This window comes from Eucalyptus grandis, chromosome 11 (genome assembly GCF_016545825.1).
Source record: "Eucalyptus grandis isolate ANBG69807.140 chromosome 11, ASM1654582v1, whole genome shotgun sequence".
NCBI lineage: Eukaryota > Viridiplantae > Streptophyta > Magnoliopsida > Myrtales > Myrtaceae > Eucalyptus > Eucalyptus grandis.
This window is the reverse complement of record NC_052622.1, coordinates 33,594,946-33,614,169: the sequence shown is the minus strand read 5'-3', so window position 1 is coordinate 33,614,169 and position 19,224 is coordinate 33,594,946. Positions and strand designations below refer to the sequence as shown.

General features: G+C 39.8%; 2 protein-coding genes across 2 annotated transcripts; one reads left to right on the top strand and one right to left on the bottom strand.

Moving 5' to 3' along the window:
- Positions 1-184: 184 nt before the first annotated feature.
- LOC104426166 (pentatricopeptide repeat-containing protein At5g50390, chloroplastic) lies at positions 185-2,865 on the bottom strand. Its single transcript, XM_010039122.3, has one exon. The coding sequence runs from the start codon at positions 2,630-2,632 to the stop codon at positions 533-535; it is 2,100 nt and encodes a 699-aa protein (XP_010037424.1). The 5' UTR covers positions 2,633-2,865; the 3' UTR covers positions 185-532.
- A 12,099-nt stretch (positions 2,866-14,964) lies between these two features.
- LOC104426165 (snurportin-1) lies at positions 14,965-18,888 on the top strand. The gene is made up of 7 exons (XM_010039121.3): positions 14,965-15,455; positions 15,946-16,132; positions 16,208-16,458; positions 17,344-17,458; positions 17,607-17,699; positions 17,893-18,036; positions 18,649-18,888. Exons 1-7 carry the CDS (start codon positions 15,052-15,054, stop codon positions 18,763-18,765), a joined length of 1,311 nt encoding a protein of 436 aa, XP_010037423.2. The 5' UTR covers positions 14,965-15,051; the 3' UTR covers positions 18,766-18,888.
- Positions 18,889-19,224: the final 336 nt, after the last annotated feature.

Genomic DNA, 19,224 nt, shown 5'->3' with positions numbered 1-19,224 from the left:
GAAGGTTGATTCGACATGAAAGTCTTGATTCTTTTCATATAGAATTTAGTTGAACTCTAATCAATACTTAAAAGAATCATTTAACTCTGATGGCTAAAATTAAACAGCCATATTTGCAGTTTGCTCGGAAGTAGTAAATATGAGACTTCTCCTTAAGACTCTGAAAATATGCACGCTAGAGAGATCGCTCGAGATGCGCACTTCCTTTCATGTTCGGATCAAGTTATAAGTCGCGACCTTTCGCGAGAACACAGATACCTGGTCATATGCTTATGTATATTGGTTACAATTCGCAGATGAACCTGTACGTAAATTCAGCGATTTATTATCAAGGAAGAAAGAATTGGGAAAGTCAGAAAACAATTAGCCAGCTCGATTCTCCTTCAATCCACAAACACGTGCAATCCCCTCTCCAAGTGAGATCACTCGACCGATCTCATTCGCTTGAAAATTCAGGTAGAAGTTGATGACGATGGTTTTGCTTCATCCCCAAAATTGGTGAATTCCGCTGCGGGCTTTGAAATGTTTACCATCACCAGTAGTCCCCACAAGAGCAACTGCCATCTTTAAAATGATGAAATCTACTGGCATCCCTGAAAACGATCTCGCGCCGCGTGGCCAAGGTTATGAGCTTAATGGCATTATGGCAGTCGTTGCAAATTCGATGGGACTGCACCATTTGCAGAGGCATCCACTCTGGAGTATTGATCAGACCGAATGCGATTGCCAGTTTCTCGCTGTGATAGAATGGTAACTGCGCTTCTCGTTCATCGACATCGGGAAGCATGTGTTTGTCCTCAGGTACATAACCACGCTTCGAGATCTCTAGCATCAAGGTTTCGAGTTTTTGGTAAATCTCCTCAGTTTGGGCATGAGATTTATCTCCAGAAAGAAAAGCATGTGACTGCTTATTAATCTCAATCCAAGTGCACGCCAGAAGCATTTTCAAGCCCTTCCTTTTCAAAGTATGTACAACTTCGGCTGCTTCTTTCGTCTTGCCAGAGCTGTTGTATATATTCAGAAGCACGATGTAATTACTCAGCTTCTCGGGCTCCATCCCATAGAGCTTTTCAGCTGCAAATCTCCCAAGCTCGAAATTTTGGTGAACTCTACAAGCTGTGAGCAAAGCAGCCCACATGTTCACTGTTGGCTTGAAAGGAGCGCTTCTTATCAATGCAAAGGCTTCGTCTAGACTCCCCTCCCGACCTAGTAACTCAATCATGCATGTGTAGTGCATAGGACGGGGTTTTGTATTATACTCCCTTGTCATTGACTGAAAAATCTCCCAACCTAGTTCTGATAGTCCTGAATAACTACAAGCAGACAGAACAGCGAGAAAAGTGACGTGGTTAGGCTTCATTCCTTCACGAATCATCAGCTCAAACACCTCAACAGCCTCCTCTCCACAACCGTGATTGCCATACCCAGCAATTAAAGCATTCCAAGATATCACATTCTTTTCAGGCATCCTGTCAAAGACCCGCCTAGCATCTTCCACTCTTCCCCATTTGCTATAGAAGTCCACAAGTGTCGTGCTTGCAACTATATCCAGCCCAAATCCGTGACGAATTAAGCCCGCATGAGCTTCCTTAGCATGCGCTATGGAGGCCAACCTAGTACAGATCCTTAAAATGATGGAAAAGGTAAAATGGTCCATTTTAACACCAGCATCACGCATCTGGTAGTACATACACAAGGCTTCTTCACTGTAACCATGCAGTGCATAACCCGCGATAATTGAATTCCATCCTACTGTTGTCTTCTTGGGCATCTCATCGAAAACAAATTGAGCATCTTCGATGCTCCCACATTTGCTGTACATATCTATTAATGTGCAAGAAACAAAAATATCCTCGCCGAGACCCATCTTCAGAGCACAGGAATGCAACTGCCTTCCCACAGAAACAAGCCCCAGGCCAGCAGATGCACGAATGACCGTAGCAAACAATCGTGACTCCCCGTCAGAATACTCCTCCCACATCGCTAAGAACAGCTGCAAAGCCTCCACGTAGTCCCCCGAATCAACCAGTCCCGCAATCATCGTGGTCCAGGACACGAAGTCCCTCTCAGGCATTTCATCAAACATCTTACGCGCATCGATCATCATCCCGCATTTCACGTGCATGAGCAGCACCCTGTTCCTCAAATACGACTCCGGCTCAAACCCAGTGCTGACCATGTAATTGAACACCCTTTTAACCGCTCTAACAGATCTCAACCCAATGCACGCGCTCACCAGCGCATCATACGTGCTACTACCTACCTCAAATCGACCTTCGTACTCCAAAATCTCGAACAACTCCAGCGCCTCTGGGTACCTCTTGTGCAAGACCAGCTTCTCTATCTGACTACAAATCCCGGGATTACGCTTTCTGGTCCCCGTCCCTGCCTCCAAAACCGTTTGCTCGGGCCAACCGACATCGAATCTCGACGGCTTCGGCTTCGGGCGTGGACGTAACTCCTGCTCTGCCGAAGAACACTTGACCCGGGAAAATGGGTGCCTCCACTTTCTCCGACTGAACGAGAAACAATACCCAGATAGCTCAGGATCTGGGAATGAGAAGGGGAAGCGGCATGTGCACTGAATTTGATCGAGCGATACGTTCTGGTACCGCGAGAGGGGGAGTTCCATGTCTTCAGACAGCGAAATTCAATGAGAATGATGGCACAATGCGATGGGGGGAGTGAAAATGCACCGTCGGGATCGAGAGCCGTGAGCTTCAGATCCAGTTCTCATGCTCAGATCCTAGAAGAAGCCGGTGACCCTTTTGGGTTTCTGCAGACGAATCCGCATCGGAGAATCCGCCTAAGCAGTTGGGGCAGTTGAACGAAGCGATCAGTCCTAGGGAACTGCTTGGACCATCTCTAAACGGTGCGTTTTTCCGGTTAATTATGTTCAGAACTTCTAACGGGTGCACAAATTCAGAATAGAATTAGGTCAAAGTCCTCTTGTATTGTTATGAATTTTTGAGAAACTGAGATGGTCAATAGCATTGGAATAAAAGGGAAGTAAGATCTATTTTCAGTTTGTTAGTAACAAGTGACATTTTACGGTAAGGTTAGTAACCATATTATAAAGTTACTAGTTAATCGGCCGAAACAATTTTGTTCATATAAGCTTTTAAGACTGAAAAATAATCGACACAAACAATTTTTGTTTGAACTACTATGAAGCATGGTGTAAAATTTTTCTTCTTAACTAAAAAACGGCACATGCGTTATGCATCCAAGAAATAAATTTGTAATATTTATTGAGTATTACTTATATGTCGATTTAAGTTCCTATACTTTGCACATGTACTATTAATAAAAGAATTTAATGAAAGCTAAAGCGTGAATTTGATTCTCTCTCTTTCTTTCGGGGGCAAGAACGCGGCGTACCACAATTTAGTTGCAATACATCATCCAATTGCAATGTGAAATTGAAAGAGAAGAGGAAGGGTAAGTTGCGAAAGAGAGGGATGGATGTGGCAGTTGAGTTTATGAATGAAACATGATAATCGATCCGTCGGTAAGTCACGTGAGTGTGTAGAGTTGATTTTCTAACTGAAATCTTGCACATGCCAATCGTCCGACAATGAATATGTAAGCTATCTTTTATACCGACAGTGAGCTTCATGAAAGTTATTTGTTGAAAGATTATTATTGGGTCCACCACTATTTTATAAATGAGCGAGTGTCTTCTCAAAATCTAAGTTTAATCCCATCTTTGAGTTTGATGTCTAGGTTAGGCGTCCCTTCAATCAAGCTAGACACTAAGCCAAATCCTAATTTCAAGATGAAGCCCAATGTAGAAATACACATATTTCCTCAATCAAGTCAAATTACTGCAAAAAAGTAAGATGAACCTATAATTGAGTAAAGACACTCAAGGTAGACGTGAATCATAGATCGAAATCTAAGTTGAACCCTATCTTCAAGTTGAAATCTCAATCACACATGAAACATATTTTCTTGATTAAGTCAATTTACTAGGAAAATTAAAGATGAACCTATCTTCAAGTGGAATAAAAAGTACTATTATGGTCAAAGTCAGATATAAAACCACGTAATAAAATCTACGCTGAACTCTTTTTTCTAGTCGAAATTTAACTACATAAAATATATCTCCCTCTATCTAACTTGATTCATTGAGAAGATTCAACTTTTCGAATCATTTCTCTTCTCCTCTTTCCTAAGTAGTTAAATTCTCTTTTTTAATCAATCCATCTAAATTGAATGTTAACCTTCCTAGAGCCAATCCCACCTGTTTGATTATTCTATATTAGGATTGTGCATCAATTTGGTTCATGAACGCCCTATAAATTTTTAAAGGAATTTCTAGTTCATGAGCATGATTTTAATGTATTAGGACAGATACTAGCATAGAGTGACTTCTAGTTTGAATAATATGACAATCACATCTAATTCCAAATAAGTATCAACTCAACAAACAACTTACCCTGTGATAGAACATGTTTTGATGTGGAGCAGAATCGGTAATGTGATTTGGGATGCTGTGTTTATTTAATTCACCATCAAGATCGTAAACAGCCTTGTATCATTCAATAGGCCCAGTAAGGCCCACTAGTTATACATCGGCCCACCACCCATTTTTTTCCTAATTTCATCACAAAAAGAAATCATAGATAAAAAATAAGAGTTTAGTGATCAAGCCGTTAAGAGTAACCTCTCTTTGCGATAGGTGACAAACACAAACGGGCTCATCCCACTATCCATCGCCAGCTTCGATGTGATGTTCATCCTGACGAACCCCACTTGGACGATAATCATGGCTAAGAAGGGGAGGAAATCTACGCTGGCCATTTTCTTTGTTTTCTTTCTGGTGTTCTCTTCTCTTCTTTGGACAAATTTCACAGAGAGGAGGCTGGGGTTGCAGAGAAGAGAGAGACCCTCAAATGTAAAGCAGACGGAGAGGGAGAGAAAAGAAAAGATGCTTTTGCAACTTTTCTTGGTTCTCTTAATGCTCGGTAGAATGAAAAATCGATATATACTAAGTCAAACGATTGATTGAAATCAAGCCTCATCATTGATCATATTGCACTCCCAAAAATTAGTATGCTAAGTCATGTGATTGATTCTCTCGGGCTTCCAACAAAGTTAACCATTACAATACATTGAGGAATCGTTGATTGGTTATATCACACGTATGTGACACGTATGTGGCACGTATATTATACTATTTCTCAAGATTGTACGTATATCTTGCAAATCACTACCAATTTCTACTTTGAGGAGTTTTAGAAAAATGAGCTCCAACGAGCTCGAGACCCCTATCTTTGCTTTTGCTTACGTCTTGATTTACATCGTATACCTTCTTCCCTTTATACAGGAATGCCAACGACATTTAATAAAGAAGACAAAACAACCCACGCGTCATTAATATTAAAGACAATAAAATAACTTAATCTAAAGGAAAAAACGATGCCATCTTGAAGCCTTTATAAGGCTTCTTTAATGTTCACAGCCATTTCATCCAACAACCGACGTGCTCAACTTCACCAATAATAAATTTTATATTATTCTAACAGAATTAGTAAGAGTAATGTAAATTGGGCTTTCATCAAGACCAACATATTAAGATCTCATTTATATTTAACCCAAAACAAAAGCCCAAACCCATATCATGATTTGTGGATGACTCGAGCCACACTTTGTAAGACACTCGTCCAAAACCCGATCCTCGAGCTCCCACCACACTAACTTAATGAGCTGGTCCATGGGGCTGCCCTTTCTTCAAGGGCAACAACATAAGGAGAAAAATTGCTTTAAATAAATAGTGAGTTAGGTATAGATTAATAATTTTATCTTTCAATGACAAAAGAAGCCATGCACATTGAAGATAAAAAATAAGAGTTTTCTTGACGAAGTTGGGAGTTACTCTTGCGGAGAAGAGCAAGAGGGGTGGTGAAGGGTGGCGAAGACTTGGCAGAATGGGTCACCAGCATCGCCAACTTCGACGTGATGTTCATTCCGGCATAACATAGCTTCACCAACGTTCATGGCCAAGAATCGGACGAAATCTACATTTGCCATTTTCTTTGTTTATTTTGGTTTTCTCTCTTCTTCTTTGGACAGATTTTAAAGAGAGCAGGGGTGGGGTTGTGGAGAGATGCAAGAGCTTCAACCTAAAGCAGAGGGAGAGAGAAGATATTAATGTGACAGAAGGCTATAGCTCTTCTTTGTTCTATTATGGACTAGAAGGGGACGAATCAACATTTGCCATTTTCTTTGTTTCCTTTGCTTTCTCTCACTCTCCTCTTCCTAGTTTTTATATTGACCTTCTTTGGACAGATTCCACATAGAGAGTGGGGTGCGGAGACATGCGAGAGAGAAGCTTTGATGTAAAGGGGAGGAAGGAAAAATTTACCAAAAATTTATAAACTTATTATAATTGTACTAATTGAGTTTTAAACCTTTTATTTTCTATCAATTTAGTCATAAATATTTTACAATTATGTCAATTCACTCCATTTAATTAATTTTGCCCGAACGTTGATATGTATAATTTTTAATAATATTTTATTTTATTTATTTATTTATTTATATTTCTAGTTTTCCTTTCCTTTTTTTTTCTTCCTCCTTCTCTAGAGCCTTGCACCAGACACAAGTGGAAAAAAGGAAGAAAGAAAAGGAAAAAAAAAAATCATAGCTCTTTTTGTTATATTAATACTTAGTATCACTTTAATGATAATATACTAAGTTGTGTGATTGATCATAATCAGGCTTCCAACAAGTTGACCATAATAATACATCGTGGAATCATCGATCAATTATATCATATGTATATGGCATGCATGTGGCACGCATATTACACGTATAAGCGGTATTACTCATTACTATTTCAAATTCTTGCCACATATTTCACTTGTTGTTTCCCCTCCATTCTCAACTTTTAGTGCATCGTTAGGTCCTTTCAGAAGCCAAGAGAAAGACAAGTCTCGGCAAGATGTTGCGGTTGACGGTGAAGTGTTGGGTCATTGTTTTCATAGCATACATCCAATTAATCCCCGAGTGACTGATTCCATTGCTCTGCCCACACAAACGAGTGTCCTAATCACTTTTGACTTTCCCGCATTGGAATTGATTACAAGCGATTCTTGCCTGCAGACAAATCAAGGAAAATGTGAGTGAACGGACTGTTTAAAACCAATTACCTATTGACCATTACTTCTAAATACAACATTCAAATGATAAGAGAAACGTCATGGCCGGGAGTAGATTGCTTAGTGCACACGCAATTGTGGGCATGGAATTTTTCAAACTGATGAAATAGAAGACCTACTTTATGAATGCTCTATAATTTTCAGAGGAACTTTCGATTCATGAGCATGATTTTGATGTATCAGGACAGATATTGGCATATAGTGACTTTAATTTGAATAATATGTAGCCATATCTAATTCCAAACAAGTATCAATTCAAGAGAAAACTTATCCTATGATAGAACATGCAATGATGTGGAACAAAACCAGTAATGTGATATGAGGTCTTGTGTTCATGTAATTGACCATGTACACGGACTTGTACCATTCAATGGTTACAAAATCGGCCCACAACCTTGAAAAATTATCTTCAAACATCACTTACGCCTTTCAAGAACACCAATTTATCCTTGTGAACACCTTGATTGTTCATTTTCTGCCAAGTTGACAACAAACTCTTAGTTATACTTTGGATGAACATTTGAACTTTAACAGATCCACTATGATTATATATCGATAAAGAATTATCTTCAAACTTTGCATAACTTAACACAGTTACTTGTGGCATATCAACAGAATAAATTACCTCATTGAAAGTAATTGAGTGCTGCTCAAGTGGGAGTATCGTTCCTTTTTTCTTATTGGTGGCAATGGCCGTCTTGGGCTGAGTAGGTGTATACTCGGATGATTTTTTTTTTGTATACTCGGATGATTGCCCTAACAAAAAAGATAGACAAAGAAGTGACATGAATCCTCAGGCTGTGTTTGGTCATCCGAATCTCAGGCTGTGTTTGGTCATCCGAATTTCTAGACAGGATAGGACCAAATAGGATATGATAAAAAATCCATGAATTTTTCCATATCCTATCCACTGTTTGGTGAACTACGGATTTAAACTCGGACATTTTCATGAACAATTATATTCTTGGAAACAAATTAGGAAAGTACAAACTAACATATTAGATTATAGCAAAATCATCCGAAATGAAATATTTTTTTAAGTCAACAGATTCTCACAAAATCGCACAAAATCAATCCATGATTATGCATTATATGTGAAATGCATAAAGAATCAAAAAATGATATTGCGTATGCTAATATGAGATGAGTCAATTAAGAATGTTGCCTTGAAAGAATATTGACTTGTTAGAATTGGACCATTGCAAATCATTTGTTGATGAGGATTTGTTTTCCTTATACCCACTGTGAGTAACTCCCATTGTGTTACAATAAGGAACCATAGAGTCTATCAGTACCACAGGAGAAGGAAAAGGAGAGCATAGGGTTTTTTTAATAATAGATCGACAAGAGAAATTCTATCCGGATCTATCCCACCCCTCCTCCTAGGATTTTTATCCGGGCTATATCCCCTCTATATCCAACCTTATCCTATCCTAGCCGACTACCAAAAATGGGATAGGATAAAACATATCCTATCCAAGCTTTTATCCGATCGAGCAAACGCAGCCTTAATGGACAAGCCTTTTGTTCACCCCTTTGATGTCTTAACTACTGCTAAATGATAGAAGATGAAAAGAAACCATTACTAAGGCTTTATACCCAATCCATTTTTAGACTCGAGCCTTGAAATTGCATCTAAATTGATACTCCCGTGCTATTAACGTCGTCATTGCCCTAATTTTATTGTTTGGAATTTGCCAAATGCTACATTATCACATGAAGCTTGAGTAGGCAAGCTCTTGTTGACAAAAACTTCAATAAGAAGAAAGCAAAAGGCACTTACAATTGAGAAGAGCAAGAGCCACCGAAAACCCAAAGTTGAAGAGGATGACGAACCCAAACAATGCCCAAACTTCTATTTCATATGGCACGTATATTGCATGTGTGTGGGACGTATAATGCACATATAGGCCGGGTCACTTGGTCACTATTTCACAGATTTAAAAAATATGATGGGTACATGTAAGGGATCCTGTACCCATGCCTCAAAATTTCCTTGCCAAGCTACATGAAACAGATTTCCGGAAGTCCATAGAAAAATTATTGCGTTCAAACAACTATTCAGAGTTCCTAGAGCTCCTTGTAAGGCTTGTTGGAAAACCCGTTGTCAAACTTGATTTGATCAATGTGTGATATTCCAAATCCTTATTACTAATGGAATCAAAATGATCTCTGAATTGATTAGAAGATGTGAAATAACATCTCTCTCCAAAAAAGCATATTTTTTTTTTTACCGCCACACAAAGAAAATATTTTGTTGGTTGGTGCATATGCACATTTCCCTTTGAAGGAACGGAGGTCGGCTTTAGAATATGCTTACGACGGGGTTGGATAAAACTGGCACGATTTTCATGGACAGCTACGAAACTTTCGTAATTGGGTTAGCCATACACTTCAAGCCTAGGGCTAACCATTTGCTCAATCAGATTAGCCATTCAGAGTCCTGTAAAGATATTTGGAAATACTTATCCCCACTTTGGAAATACTTATCCTCACTAATTGATCTTTACGGTGCTTTCTCTATTAATTAGATCCTTTATCCATAGAATAAAGTATCTATGGTCACTATTTCGCAGATTTAAAAAATAAGATGGGTTTGAGTAATTTATCCAAGACTAATTTTTCTTCATTTGTGATACAACTAAGATTTTTGGTTGGAAAGAAAAGATCACTTACATTGGATGAATGTATCATTAACTATATATATATTTGTGAGGAACTTATCATGAATCCACTGATTTTTTCCGCTTTCGTTATTGCTGCTGGGTTAGCTGTCGAGCTTGCTTCTATTGGACTTGGAGTTGGTCAAGGTACTGCAATCCACTGATTTCTACCGCTTCCGTTATTGCTGCTGGGTTAGCTATCGAGCTTGCTTCTATTGGACCTGGAGTTGGTCAAGATACTGCTGCGGGCCAAGCTGTAGGAGGTATTGCAAGATAGCCTAAGGCAAAGGAAAAAATATGAGGTACTTTATTGCTTATTCTGGCTTTTATGGAAGGTTAACAATTTATGGATTGGTTGTAGTCTTAGCGCTTTTATTTGTGAATCCTCTGTGTAATCCGATAAATATCAAAAATACGCATTTTTTTCTTATTTTTTTTTTTATGGTCGGGGCTTGCTCCTTGTTTTTTCGAATTATATCAATATTTACTTCATGTTCGCTTGTTAAAGCTGTGGGGAGTTACCTCTCTTGGAGAAGAGCAAGAGGGGTGGTGGCAACGGTGGGCAAACATCTCACAATAGGTGATGAGCACAAATGGGCTCATCCCGCTAACCATCGCTAGCTTCGAGGTAATGTTCATCATGGCGAACCCCAGCTAGATGATGATCATGGCTAAGAAGGTGAGGAAATCTACGCTTGCCATTTTTGTTCGTTTCGCTTTGGTTTGCTCTTCTCTTCTGTGGACCGATTTGAGAGAGAGAGAGGAGAGGGCGGGGTTGCAGAGAGGAGAGAGAGCTTCAGATGTAAAGCGGAGGGAGAGAGAAAAGATGCCAATGCACAGACTCCTCAAATGTAAAACGATTGATTGTAATCGAGCCTCATCATCGAATCATTGTCAATCATATCACACTCCAAAAAATAGTATATTGTATTACATTAAAATATAAGATTACTACCTTAAAAACCCTAGATTAGTACATCGGTGATAATTTTATCTCAAACTAATATGTTGGTCACCAAAAAATCAAACTAGTACATTTGTTACAAATTTACCATCCATTAACTTCCGTCAAATTTTATCTTTAAATTTGCTGACCTAGATGACACATAATGACAATCCATGAAGCAAATATCACGAAAAATCTCAAATCGATACACTCGTGACAAATTTAATGATACATCTGTGACAAATTTGGGATTTTTCGTGACATTAACTCTCTAAATTTTCATGTGGACTTGCCACCTTACCATAACACATTACCATGTATCATCCACGTTAGTAGATTTAGGTAAAATTTGATAGAAGTTAATATAGGATCAATTTGTCGTATTAATTTAGGGTTTTTTGTGGTAAAAAAAAGTTTAGGGTCAAATTGTTACAAATGTATCAGTTTGGGATTTTTTATAGTTAGAAAATTAGTTTGGAATAAATTTATTATAACTGTATTTATTTGAGATTTTTCGTGATATTAAACCTAAAATGTATACGCTAACACACTCCATTCTTTTCGCACTTTCCATCATCCCTCCCTCTTATTGAGACTGGCTTCTTAATAGGAGGGTAATTTCGAAATTGCAAATGAAATTATATTTTCTTTCCCGTTCCATTAACGGGTACCACATCGCTGACCTATGTTTTGGAAATTTCCACCCAAATCCTATTCTTTCACATCGTTTAGTCCATTATAGGGATATTGAGGGATTGGGTCGGCCGAATTTGTTACCTGACCCAAAACCCTACAGGAGGCATGAGACCAGACCCGCCCAACGGGTTGGGTCAAATCTAGGCGCGTTTGTTGGTGTTTCCGTTCAAAAAGTGTTTGAAATAGAAATAGAAAAAATTATTTCTATTCCGAGAACAATTTTTAACCGAGGAAAAAAGCATTTGGTAAACTTGTTCGAGAATAAAAAGAATAGAAATATGTTTGGTAAATTTGTGTTCTTTTTTATTTCTTTTAATTTCTTTATTTTATTTTTCCTTTTTTTCTTTCTTTTTTTCTTCTTTTGGCCGGTCGCCGGCCGACGAGGGCCGCCTCGCCTAGCCACGGTGAGGCTCGCCCGGCCGGGAGGCCGAGCCTCGCCGTGGTTGGGCGAGCTTCGCCTTGTCGGATCCGGGCGAGCCCGAGTTCACCCAACCAACGGTCACCTGGCGGTGGCCCGGCAAAGCCGAGCTCGTCCTCGCCCAGATCCGATGAGGCAGAGCTTGCTCAACCACCGGCGAGGCTCAGCCTCGCCAGGCCACTGCTAGGCGACGTCAACCTAGCAGTGGTCTGGTGATGCCGAGCCTCGCCAGGGGCCGGCAATGCTCTGGCAAGTTTGCCGGCCCTTGACGGTCGGTCGCCGGCTATGGCCGAGGCCGGTGACCAGCCAAAGAATAAAGAAGAAGAAAAGAAAAAGAGAAGAAAAGAAAGGTGAGAGAAAATTTGTTCTTAAAAATTGTTCTAGGAATAAGAAACACGTTTTTTTTGTTTTTTGTTTCTGTTCCAATTTTGTTTCCGGGAACAAAAAAACAAAAAATCTGTTCATGAACAAAAAATAAAAGTGCAACCATGTACGCCCTAAATGTCATAAAATGGTTCAACTAAAGGGGGCAAAATCAGAAATTTATTCAAAGCTACTCTATATATAGGGGTGTCAAAAAAGCCTTACGCCAGCTAAATCTGGACTCGAAGAAGACTAACGCATGGCCCATAATACCTTAAATTTTAGGGCCAATTTGGGTTAATGTGGGTTTCTTTGACCCCCTAGTCTATTGTGCCATAGACACATAACAAGAAATTTCTTTCATTTATGCTATATAGCGAACTGAATAGCTCGAAGATGCTTTTTGGGTCATGGGATTTTTTTGGATATCATTGACCCTGCACTTGACGGCATTAAGAGATTGTCAAAATTTGGACCAAAAGTCATTCAAGGCAATTGATCCCTCGAAAAGTTTATTAGGGGTTGATGGAACTAGTCCTGATGAGAAGTCAGTGGGCACTTTTGATGGTCTTGATGGTAAGGAGATGGAAAAGCAGGAATCGATTTGATTTGGATGCTTTTGCGAGGGAGAAGCCGTCTTTGGCCAAGTTGGACATTTAGATGACGAATCATCTGAAAGTTCTCAACAAGAGGAAAGCAGATTCCAAATTAGACATATGAAATCATCGATTGAAATCTAAGTTCATTCCTATCTTTGAATTGAAACATAAGTAATATATATACACATGTTTCCACGATCAAATCGAATTATTGAGAAAAGTAAGACAAACCTATGAATAATTCAATAATAGCACTCGAGGTAGACATAAAAAATTGGGATATGTTCGGCGAGAAGTCCTAAAACTTGTCTGTAAGTGCAATGGTCTTAAAACTTACAAAAAGTTCAATCAAGTCATAAAACTTGTCAAGTTAGTTCAATTGAGTCATAAAGTTAACATTGTTAGCCTTTTCCGTTAAAAATGCCGACGTGTCATTTTAAATTATTTTTTATTTTATATGTGGATTTTTTAATGATTTTTTATTCATTTTAAAAAAGATTTAAAAACTAAAAATTAAATTTATTCATTTTATCTTATTTTCACCAAAAATTAAAAAGAAAAGTTATAAAAGTTATTATTATTATTTTTTTAAATCAGCCCTTTTCTCCGCCGCCACCGCCACCCATTGCCGGAGGGGCCGAGCAACGGGCGTCGCCACGGGCGGGGGTGGCCGGCCTCGCCGACCCCACCGGGGTCAACGGCCGTCGCCCGCCACGGCGAGGCTCGCCGCCCCAAGCGAGGGTCGACGAGGCCTCGCCTAGGCGGGCGACGGTTGCTCGGCTCGGGCGAGGACGGCGATCATTGCCCTCCCCGGGTGAGGCCTCGTCGGCCCTCGCCGCCCCGAGCGAGGGCCGACGAGGCCTCGCCCGGGCGGGCGATGGTCTCTTGGCCCCGGCGAGGATGGCGACGGTCGCTCGGCCCTAGGCGAGGATGGCGACCATCGCTCGCCCCGGGCGAGGCCTCACCCGGGCGAGGATGGCGACCATCGCTCGCCCGGGCGAGGCCTCACCCGGGCGAGGGCCGGCCACCCGCCCGGGGCCGACGATCGTGCCGGCCCCCTCCGGCGATGGGCGGCGGCGGCGGCGAAGTCCACCTACCTGCCCTTTTTTTTTGAACATTTTTGTTTTTTTAAATAAATTTAGATTTTCCTTTTTAAATGAATTTAGATTTTCCTTTTTAGTTTTTAATCTAATTTTTAAAGATTTTGAATAAAAAATAATTTTAAAAAGCCATTTGAAAAATAAAAAAATCATTTAAAATATGACGTCGCCACGTCAGCAATTTCCATTAATTTTCTTGACGGTGTTAATTTTAGGACTCAATTGAACCAACTTGACAAGTTTTAGGACTTGATTGAACTTTTTGTAAGTTTTAGGACTCAATTGGATTTTCTGGACAAGTTTTAGGACTTCGCTTAACATATCCCTAAAAATTTAAGCTAACCCTATCTTCATGTTGAAATCTCGACCATACATGAAACATATTTTCTCAATCAAGTCGAATTACTGGGAAAACTAAAGATAAACCTATCTTTAAGTAGAATAAAAAATATTTCTATAATCGAATTAGGTATTAGACCACACATTAAAATCTATGCTAAAATCTATTTTAACTTCTTAAAATGTCTCTCCTTGATTTAAGTCAATTCATTGAGAAGTAATTAATTTTTTTAATTAATCCATCTAAATTCAATGTTAAAATTCCTATAATCAGTTATACTCATTTCATTATGGGTGTCATTGACTTTGATCCAACCTGCCAATAGATTGATCAATATTCATTGAGAACTAAATTGGATTCGACCAAAAAAAAAAACTAAATTGGATTGAATGAGCCAGCTCTTAGTGGTTTCTAAGAGTGTTGATTCAGTTATTGGTTTCAAAACTATAGAGGAGAGAATAATCGGTCTGATTCCTAATTTTAAATAAGGAATTGGATCGGATCAATAGATTGATCAATATTTTGTTGTTCTTTTATTTTTAATGACATTAATAGTAACTGTTTTTGTAATATTAGGAATCTCCCATTTGTAGGGAATATAAGGAAAAAAGAAAAAGAAAAAGAAATCACCTATTTGGGTTTTCTCAAGAGGTTTTGAGGGAAAATCTGTCCGGTTCCAGATCATAATACTTGGGAGTTAGGACCACGCGGAGGATTTTCAAATCCACAACCTTCTCGTAAGCGCGCAGGTTAAGCTAAAATGGCACCGCCCGATCACCGCCGTCCGTTCAAGCGGCCGACGATCTCCGATCAGCAGAGGCGGCGGGAACTCTCCCTCCTCCGTCAAGCTCAGCACCGCCTCGACGCCCAGCACCGCGCTCGCTGCTTAGCCTCCACCGTGCTCTCCCTCGAAGCCCCCGGACCCGGACCTGGACCCGAACCCGAACCCGAGCCCGTGCCCGAGCTCGAGCTCGAGCTCGCGGCCGAGTCGGAGCACCATGTCGAAGGAGGAGGAGGAGGAGGAGATTCGAGGTCGCCGTCGAAGGAATTCGACGTCCGTCAGGCGTCGAAGCTCCGAGGGGCGGAGGCTCGCAAGTGGTTCGCGAGGCAGCTGATGCTCCCCGAGTGGATGATCGACGTCCCGGATCGTCTTCCTCAAGACTGGTTTTGACTCTCTCTCTCTCTCTCTCTCTCGCTCTCTCTTGCCTGTCAGTGAAATTATGCAGCATAGATTTCTAGGGAAATAGGATTGGAAGCCGTTTTTGAAGAGCATTGAGTAAAGAGTTGGTTGTGGATGGTGATTACTTTGTGATTGAACCAGTAATTGTATTCTAAACCATGCGTTCATTTGGACAATAGTTGTGGATGGTGATCACTTAATGTCCTTCCGAGGTATTATCCGAGAGTATACTTCAGAAGATGTTCTTATGCTCTTATTCATATTCAAAAAACTTCCTTTATGCTAGCCATGCATTGCTTATCCAATTGGCAATGTTAGATGTCTTATCAGTTTTTCACGTGATAGCATGTTCCATCGGTGGACCGTGTCTTGCACTGTGCACTTTGCACTTTGCACATTCGTTTTCATTTCGTCATGGAATCGATCAAGTGATATGCACGTTGTTAACTGTCTATGACATTGCCAATTTCACAGGTATGTGTCTGCGAGACCTGCTGGCAAGCGATGCTTTGTCGTTTCTGCCGATGGGATCACGGTTAGTCGGTTGCGCAATGGCTCTGTCTTGCACCGTTTCCCATCTGCTCTACCTGGTGGGTCACGAACAAGAGATGTCTCTGGGTCAGCTCAGTCGTACTCCATACTGGATTGCATTTTTCATGAGGTAACTCTGCCCACTAATGAAAGGCGTGCTATTGACTAGTGGTTGAATTTGACATAAGCATTCCCATTTTTGCAGCTAGACCAAACGTACTATGTAATTGACATGCTTTGCTGGCGAGGATACTCTCTCTATGACTGCACCGCGGAGTTCAGGTTCTTTTGGTTGAACTCCAAGCTTGTTGAGAGTGGAGCTTGTGATCCACCCTCACAGAACCACAGATACAGATTTAGTGCAGTGCCCGTATACAACTGTGACGAAAATGGCCTACATGCGGCATATACAGGAGCTGTAACTTACATAAAAGATGGGCTTCTGTTCTATAACAAGTAAGCTCCTTTATCCTGGAATTTAAACTTTAAGGGCATACATATTCAACAGATTATCCTGGAATTTAAACTTTAAGGGCATACATATTCAACAGATGCAAGGACTTTCATCACAAATTTTTTTTTGGTCTATCTGGTTGGGGGCATTATGCTTCATCTTTGCATATAATCTCTGTAAACAGTAATAGGAACTAAATCCAGTTTAATCAGTAAAGCATTGCATCTTCTAGATTGCAGGTTTAAAGGATGTGGATTACCGCATACGTGATGCTTCATGATCATGCTATAAGATGCATATGGTATATTTGATGGTGAGTGTCCATGCAGTTTCAGTCTGGATTTGGGATCCGCACAAAGTATTATATGGTTTCCCTTGAACTGAAGTTTGGAGAGACTTGTTTCTAAAATCTCGAGGAAATAGACTATCAATTTCTAGATTGAAAGAACCATTCAAACAACAGTTTCAAACAAAATTTGACAGAGGGACATGTTGAAGTTGTTTAGTTTGCCATATCCTTGCAAGTGAGGAATGGTTGTGTCCTAACAATCCCTCCTTGTTAAGTAGGAATGCACCAAGAAAAAACTTTTTGATTTTCACGAATTGGAAACTTCTCTTTTGGTTTCTACTTAGTGAGTGTATCCTTGTTTTAATTAGGTGATCATTAGATCTCTTCAATCTATCAATCTGGTAATGTAAGGTTATGCTTCTGGGTGCAGCATATGTTTGTTTTCTGACCACACCTCGTAGCTGCTCCCTGATCATTGTTCTTGTTGTTTGATACAATTCAAGTAGTGACCTGTTCAGAATTTCTCATGTGGTATGAATGTTCACTTTACGCCAAAGTTGCAATATAATATATATTCCTTTTTGAACCTTGTCTGTAGGCAAGCACACTATCAAGCTGGTAACACACCCCTGGCACTAGTCTGGAAGGATGAGAAGTGTAGTCAGTACGTCATAGATACAGACAGTAATGGAAATGTACCAAGATTGCAACAGGTACTTGACAAACATTGCTCTCCCACGCTGTCACAAGCGCACACAACCACAGAGAGCAACATAACAGTTCTTTAGAATGAAAACGAGCTTATGCTTTCAGCTTTCTTACCGCCTGAAAATTTCTTGCTTCTCTTGCCTTTATAATCAGGTAGTTTTGGAGCTACAGGATGATTTTAAATTGATTACGTCAGATGATCCTCCTGTGGTGTTTGGAAGCTTGGATAATGACATTGTCCAAAAGGTTCAGTTTGCTTACAATTCAACAAATATATCTTTCCTAGTGTCGGTCACGTGGTGCGTGCATTCACACATACATACGTAGGTACATACATGCATGCGTGCACATATATCTATTCTATAATTGAATTCAATGCATCATACCTATGGTTTTATATTAAATTTGAAATCAAACTTCCGTTTTCATCCACTTCCAGTCAGGCCTACGATCGGGATATCTCTTGAAGTTTGCTATTAGTGATGGAGGATTAAGTTTTGTAGATGGGAGGCTTGATAGAGCTGATCTTCAGTACCTTGGCAAGTCAAATAGAGCACGAGCTTTCGCAGATAGTTACTCCAAGGTTGGTGATTGAGTTGGCTCTGTGTTTTGTAATCTTTTGCACTTGCCATCAATGTTAGATACTGATAATGTGTAGCTTATATATTTACACAACTTATTCAGAGTCATTGTAGTTATAAATGCCTTTCCATCAAGTTATAGCAAATTCTGCTAATTATAGAGAATTACTCTGGTAGTTCTCCTGCTAAGCATACGAATGGTTTGCTCATGGCTAAAGCTAAAAAGAATGGCATCGACCATATCACAAGATTTTAAGTTGCTATCTCTGTGACATAATTTCTCACTTCTGCTAATGCTTGAGTACAAGTTGGAGTTTTGGCGCACAAATTACGTGTGGCGTAATTGTGCCTTTCTGCTGTTTTTGAAGTAGTATTTTGGTTGCTGACCAAAAAAAAAAAAAAAAAAAGTGGTGTTTTTGGATTATAAGGTTATGGATCTGGATTGAGTCTGTGCAGTATTATTGGCGTTTCCTTTTTTCCTTCTCTCAAGCATTATACTGTCTTCTTTTTCGGTAAGAGACACTGTTGATGTTGCTTTGGCTTTTTATTAATACCTTGTGAAGCACAGGTATTATTGTGCTCAGATGCTGATAATTTTCTCTCTTCTTTTGCAGGTCATATTTCAATATTCTGTCCGGCATTCACCTCTAAGGATAGACGACTTGCTAGCTGCAATCAGCTCAAGGGATGATCGAGAGAATGAGCATCCTGATGTTGAAATGGTAGATTAAGGATGTGTTGGTTTTGCAGAAAATCTACTATTTAGATAACATTTTTTATAAATGATTATTTGTATTGCATACGTTAATGAATTAATGAAAATGTTTAGGTGTGAATTATTATTGGTATTGATATTATTTTCCATCAATTAATATTTCAAAATGTTACAAACACTTATTTTTAGGAATATGAGATCCAAGTCATCCAGTTTCCATGAAACTAACCCTCTCTTGGTATAAACTAGGATGATGGGAATTTGTTGTCCTAGATGTGTCCTTCGTCTGGTGGACTACATTGAGCTTTATTGTGGAGATTTCAGTGCTGTTGAGGTTCTCCACGGCAAAATGAATGACAATTAGCAGTTTTTGACACGATGGACCAAAAAGCCAGGACACCTCTTGGGTGGAATCCAACGGGCATATATATGAATTTGAGCATTTTGGGTTTCAAGGAGATGATGACGATCTTCT

What these genes read in the sequence shown, in the direction of transcription:
- LOC104426165 (XM_010039121.3), top strand. Translation starts at nt 15,052, where the DNA reads ATGGCACCGCCCGATCACCGCCGTCCGTTCAAGCGGCCGACGATCTCC. An exon ending in TGGATTGCATTTTTCATGAG is followed by an intron (nt 16,133 to 16,207) that starts GTAACTCTGCCC and finishes CCATTTTTGCAG; the next exon opens with CTAGACCAAACGTACTATGT. An exon ending in TCGCAGATAGTTACTCCAAG is followed by an intron (nt 18,037 to 18,648) that starts GTTGGTGATTGA and finishes CTTCTTTTGCAG; the next exon opens with GTCATATTTCAATATTCTGT.
- LOC104426166 (XM_010039122.3), bottom strand. Translation starts at nt 2,632, where the DNA reads ATGGAACTCCCCCTCTCGCGGTACCAGAACGTATCGCTCGATCAAATT.